The 6,213-nt window shown below is 56.4% G+C and overlaps 1 protein-coding gene across 1 annotated transcript in view; it reads left to right on the forward strand.

The window, feature by feature from the left end:
• Positions 1-6,213, forward strand: part of CA4 (carbonic anhydrase 4) — a 9,946-nt gene that overhangs the window by 178 nt on the left and 3,555 nt on the right. The window contains exons 2-3 of the mRNA XM_006154451.2: positions 4,636-4,693; positions 5,465-5,620. Coding sequence (XP_006154513.1) covers positions 4,636-4,693; positions 5,465-5,620 — 214 coding nt within the window. The remainder of the gene's footprint in view (positions 1-4,635; positions 4,694-5,464; positions 5,621-6,213) is intronic.

Below are 6,213 nucleotides of genomic sequence, written 5' to 3' on the forward strand. Positions count from 1 at the left end.
TGGTGGCGAGCGCCGGTGCGCACACGCGTGTCCACGTTCGAGTGCGGGCGAATGTGCATGCGTGTGCGCAGCTTCGGGGTGTGCGCGCGTGGCCCGGCGTCCCGTGAAGAGACGGGCGTGAGTCGAGTCAGTGATAAGGATGCCTCTCTGTACGCACCCCTGCACGCACGCCTCTTTTTCTCACCTGGTCTTCCTCAGTCTGTCCGTGGGTCGCTGTCGGTCCCGCTTGGGTCAGGGGTCAGTGTTTAGTGGTTGTCCCCCGCCTAGAGCAAAAGCCGCAAAATGGGCGTGGTGGGGTCCTGGCATCCCCCGCTCCCTACTCTGGGCTCCTTGCCCCTGAGGGTGGCAGACTCCCCTCCCTCCCCCAGCCCCCAGCATTGGATTGAGAGCTTGGCAGGGGGCACCCTGAGACCCAAGGTCCTGGCCAAGCCGGTCTTTCCGGACAGGGTGATTTTTGTTTAAAGATTAATGGTGAGGCCGAGCTCTTAATTATTCGTCTAGGTGGGAGGTGGCATGCGAGGCGTGTTAATATTTGATAAGGAACTGAAGGCGCTTTTAGCAGCCGGGCACAGGGGTCTGGAACGCGTAGGGATCTGGGAGGCACTTCTCTGCGACACCGTGGACACACCACAGGAGGATTCCATCTGCCAGTCACAGCCCAGCTAACTCTGGGGTGCTCCTTGGGGTCCAACCTGGCCAAAGTTCCCCTCCAAAGTTAGTACTCCGGCCCTCGCAATTGTAGAGGGGGGGGGTGGGCCCTGGGCCGCAGAGAGGCCCGCTGGCCTGGCCGGGTGGAGGGTGGGAATAAGGCATCTCACAGCAAAAGTCTTCCTGGCCCCTTCCCTGGGGAAGAAGAAAGAGAAAAGGTAAAATGTGAACATTTTAATTTGTAGAGTAGGACGTTTGTCATCTCCTGAGCTGGGTTTAGTAGAGAAACGCTTTCTAGGTAAGGCAGGTGTTTTGTAGCTGACTGGCCTTGGGTAAACCGCCTAAGCTCAGTCTCCTTTACAAAACAGGGGTAGCAATTCCGACTGGAGGTGTTGTTTTAAGGATTAAATGTGATAACAGGCCTAAGTGCTTAGTGCCTGCCTTGCCCATGGCAGTGTCATGTGGCTCTACCACTGGCCCTTTCCACACGCTGTTCCTCAGCAGTGCCAGGGCTTCCCACTCAGCCTGGGGAGGAGTAAGGCTGGAGAGTGAGCGAGTGAGCGAGTGAGCAGCTGCACTTGCAAATTCCTAGAGCAGCGGCTCCCACTGAAGAGGGAGAGGAGGGACCAGCAGTTGGCTTAATGGCTATGTCGCTGGACTCCCATGTAGTTGACCGGTGTTCGAGTCCCAGACCTGGTGGCTTAAACTCAGGCCAGGCGTGTGTGCGTGCGTGCCCAAGATCCTGAGAGGAGAATGGAGGAGAAGGGATTGTGGTGCGGCCATCCTCCCTGGGGGGTGATTTCTCACTATCTCTCTGTTTCTCTCTGTCTGTCTGGCCTTATATCAAAAACCTCTCAAAAAAAAGAGAGAGAGAGAGAGAGAGAGAGAGAGAGAGAGAAAGGACATTTGGCCCCTTCAAGAGCCCCAGACCCCTGGCCAGGAGTTGCAGAGACTTTGCTCAGGACTCATTTGGGTTTTGCTGAGCTGGTTTTCAAGATTCTCCCCTTCTTTCAGTGTGGGAGGGTGGGGTGAGCAAGGTCCATTAGAGAGAGCTTCTGCGGTCACCTCAAAGGAAGGTGGGGGCTGGAGGCTGGGAGACTGGCAAGGGTTTGTCCATCTCTAACCCCATTTCTGGTCAGGGCAGATGGACTGAGGAGCTTGGAACCAAGCTCTACAGACAGCCCCTCTCCTTCCAAGGCCCTTGTCCGAGGTAGCCTGAGGCAGCCGGCAGGTAGCTGGAGGTAGCCTGAGGCAGCCGGCTGGTAGCTGTCTGCAGGGGTGGCCGTCTCATGAAAGAATCATGTCATACAAGAATCCCAGTGGGTTGGTGCCACTGTCACCTCCTGACTGAGAGCCAGTACCTCACCCCACGGACACAGATCTGACTCCTGGCCTCATCACCACTATGCTTTCCTGCTTCCAGTCTCCTGAAGAGGGTAGTTACAAGAGTGTTCAGCCAAGCAGTTCAAAAGTCTCTGTGATTAAGACAGTGGATCAGAGGTCACCACTACAAACCCGGGAGTCGTAGCCAGAGCCAGGAAAGAGCACATTCCTAAGAGAAGTTAAGCCTGAACCAGAAGGGCCCCTGGGGAGGCTCGCAGGGGGCTTGGCCGGCAGAGCTGGCTCCCTCGGGATCGGGATCGGCTTGGGCTCGGGCTCGGTTCGGTCTCCGGCTTTCAGCGAGGCTTCTCCTGGAAGAGCTGTTCTTTGGAACTCCCTTCTCTGACTCCACTGAGAGAAGCCTGACCCTCTCAGGGCTGCCTTCCCACCCTCTCCCCATCCAGTGACACTTCACCTTGCCCAGATAGGAGAGGAAGGGCCAGCTGCACCCGGTGACCCCTTCTGCCTTCAGGACCTCTCGAGAGTGTGGCGACAGGAGGATTCTAACAAGTCCTGGGAGCGCGGAGGCAGCGCCACAGCCCAGCCAGAGGGAGAAAGAGCGAGCTGGCTCTCAGACTCAGCAGAGCCAGGGCTGGAAGACTGGGCTTCCCAGCTCCGCCCACCTCCACCTGCAGGAAAGGGCTGTGGGGGCTCCCCAGATGCGGCAGCTTCCAGGGACAGCAGAACCCTGTCCTGGACACCTCTGAACTGGCGATGCCAGCATTGGCCTAGAGCCGGGGACTCAAAAACCCAAAGGGCTCTTGAATTTGAGAGGGAGGGTGACTGGATCCCTTCCCCCTCCTCCACCACCCAGAGTTTGACCTTCTCAGAACTCCCTCCCCACCCTGTCCCCCTTCTGGGACTCCACCCCTGGCTCAGACTCCAGAGGAGACTCGGTTGGGGTTGGGGAAGCAGCTCAGGCTCAGAGGTGTCAGTTCAGCTGAGCGGGGAGCAGGGCTTTTCTTAGAAATTTCCTCATGGCTGAATTTTTGCCAACTCACTTCACTTCTCTCCTCCCTCTGCCCCTCACTGCTTTGGCCATCTGCTCACTGACAGGAGGCCACCAGAGGGAGGCGGAGGGAAGGATTTGTGTGTGGATGGGACTTTACTAAGTGCCACCTGGAACTCTCTGTACCATCCCTCATTTAATTCTGTCCACAGTCCTGTGAGGAGACTATGTTAATGCCATTTTATAGATGATAAAACCGAGGCTCAGAGAGATGAAGTGACTTGCCTCTAAACTCATGCTCCTAATTGGTTCACCTAGAATTGTAGCCCTGGAGGGGATGGCAGGTGGCATGATGGTTAAGGGCGCTGGACTCTCACATAGCCAACCACAGTTCGAGTCCCGGACCTGGCCTGGTGACCTTGCTTTCTCACTTTCTCTCTCTCTCTCTCCTCTCTCTCACTATGTTCATCTCTGGTAAAATTAAAATAAACAAATAAAGTTAAATATATAATAACTCTTAAAAAAAAAGAATTGTAGCTCTGGAAGAAATGCTCTGTCCATCCTGTTGGGACAACCTTTCATTTCATTTTAGGTTTTTCCCATGAGGCATGTGCACTCACGGGACAGAGAGAAAGAGATAGTAAGAGAGAGAATGTGAGAAATAAATCCCTTCTTCCATTCTCCTCTCGGGATTTTAGACCTCACATGATTTTTCAAGCCTCTGGTCTGGACCCAAATCGTGGCTGGCCATGTGGGCGTCCAGTGGTTACCACTATACCACTTGCTGGCCCTTTTTTTTTTTTTTTTTTTAATAGATTTCGTTTTTAGAAAAGTTCTAGGTTATAGAAAAATTGAGAAGAAAGCACCTCCACCCTGCAGGCAGCTTCCTGTTTTTACGAACTTGCATCAGTGTGGTGCCTTTGGGATATGGCCTGTCTTTAATGTCAGGTTTTTCTGTCCTAAGGCAGAGCTAGGAGAGTTTAGCCAAGACCAGGAGGGCATTCGCAGCAGACGCCCAGTCTTCCCCAGCATCTCAGATGAACTCTGGGAAGGCAGGCAGTCTGAGCCCTGGTCCTTTGTCCCAGCAGAAGGGAGGAAGGCTCTACCCCTCCCCTCCCCTCTCACCTGAGCCTCTCAGGAAGGTGGGGGCTGGAGGCTGGGCGACTGGCAATGGTTTGTTTGACTGGCAAAGTGGGGAGGGGAAGGCTGGTGCGGAGGCCTAGCCTCCAGGCCACAGAGAGAGGGGGAAGGGAGGGGAGAGGACAGCTTGGGGAATGGAGTGGAAGTTTCAGAGGGACCCCTGGAGGGCCTGCAGGTGCTTTGCCTGGCCAAGTCCAAAGAAAAGTGCTCAAGGCAAGATGAGCAGTGAATGAACCCTGGGTCGTGGGTGAGGGATCCTCCTAAGATGTTCTATTGTCTCCTTCCTGGGGCCCTAGGTCCTGCACGACTTGAACAGTCCGTGTACATCTGAGGGAGGGCTCCAATACCAGGGATGTTCCCCTCCTCTGGCACACACGCAAGCATGCACACACACACACACACACACACACACACACACACAGTTGCTGGTGTGCACAGTTCACACACAGAGATGGAAGTGCACACAGATACGCCGGCACGTGGGGCTCAGGCCTCACACGCTTCCTCTTTCTGCTCCAGAGACCCATTGGTGCTATGAGGTTCAAGCCAAGGCCAGTAGTGACTCTGCCTGCTTGGGTGAGTACAGCCAACCCTGGGGACAGGACTGTCCTGGTCCTTTCCTCATGGTGGGGACCATTCAAGTGGAAATGGAGACCTGGGGAGAGTGGCAGGGTGAGGGGTGATGGTGGCCCTCCCCAGTCAGATATCAGCCTCCAGCACACACACACCACCACTCCCCAGTGCTCAGGGAGCAGGGACGTTGAGTGACCTGTCCCCGCTGGCACCTGCTGGTCATCCTCTGCAGTCGGCCTCCTTCAGGCCCTGCGGTTTCAGGGACTGGATGGAGCTGCTCCCTCTGACCTGCCGCCTGGGTGTTGGAGTTACCAGGGTGGAGACTCAGGCCCTTCCTCCCTCCATCCTATGCCACACATACTGAGGAGTCCTTTCCTAAGCAGCCCTCCCAGGGATCCCACTCACAGCTTCCAAAGCCTCTCACGCGCACCTCCCTGGGAAGTGGGCTATCGTTGAAGTTCCCATTTCACAGTTGAGAAAACCAGGGTGCAGAGAGGCCAGGTGCCCAGCCTTGTGAGGCAGTCCCTACCTCAGAGCTCACAGAGAGCTAGACTTACCGGCTTTGCATGTGCACATGTGTGTATGTCTGTGGAGGAGCGGGAGGAGGAAGGCCCAGGGAGGACGGTGAGGGCAGAGTTCTGAGCCAAGCAGCCTACCTTGCCTTCCATCTCTCCCAAGACCCCTGGTACATGCGTGGTGCTCCCAGAGGGGTGGAGGAGGCAACAACAGTTCTGGGTGCTCCTGACTCTCAGTCCACCCTCCCTCCCTGCTCAGGGCCAGACCAGTGGGGTGGCAGTTGCCAGAAGGACCGCCAGTCCCCTATCAACATTGACACCACCAAGGTGAAGGTAGACTCAAGCCTGATAAGCTTCTCCTTCTCTGGCTATGACAAGAAGCACAAGTGGACCATCCGAAACAATGGGCACTCAGGTGGGTCTCAGCTGGGCTAGGGGGGCACCGGGCAGACAGCACAGCCACCCCTGAGTTCCTGGTGGCCTAGGCAGGAGGGGCTCCCCCTGAGGACACTCCAGGCTCAGGTCCATCTTCGCTGAGAAGGGGTCTGAAAATTCTGACAGGGTGAGGGTGGAGAGGGGAGGGCTTGGAAGAGGAGAGGCCTGGGCTGTGTTTTCAGAACTTTCCTCAGACCAGCCAGGAAGTGGGGAGGGAAACATTCCAGAAAGAAGGAACTGCATGTGCAAAGGTGTGAAACAGCTTGGGTATTGGGGACTGCTGATGGAATGCAGGGGAGTGAAGCTGGGAGGAGCTGGAGAAGGCCCAGGCTCAGCTGGGCAGGGGCCCAGGGGCAAGCCCTCTGGGGGTGGAGGTGTTTGGACATTATCCTGAGGACACCAGGGCAGCATGAGGAGGGACCAGAGCCCAGCTGCGTGTTTGGGACAGTGCAGGGGAAGGCCTGCAAGGAGGCCAGTGAGGGAGCAAGGGAAAGATCCAGGGCTGCCAGCCATGTCCATCCCTCCAGGTCTAGAGCCGGAGCCGTGGAAGGGTGGGGGGGGGGGGGAGAAGGT

Source organism: Tupaia chinensis, unplaced genomic scaffold, assembly GCF_000334495.1.
Source record: "Tupaia chinensis unplaced genomic scaffold, TupChi_1.0 Scaffold000407_4, whole genome shotgun sequence".
Classification (NCBI taxonomy): domain Eukaryota; kingdom Metazoa; phylum Chordata; class Mammalia; order Scandentia; family Tupaiidae; genus Tupaia; species Tupaia belangeri.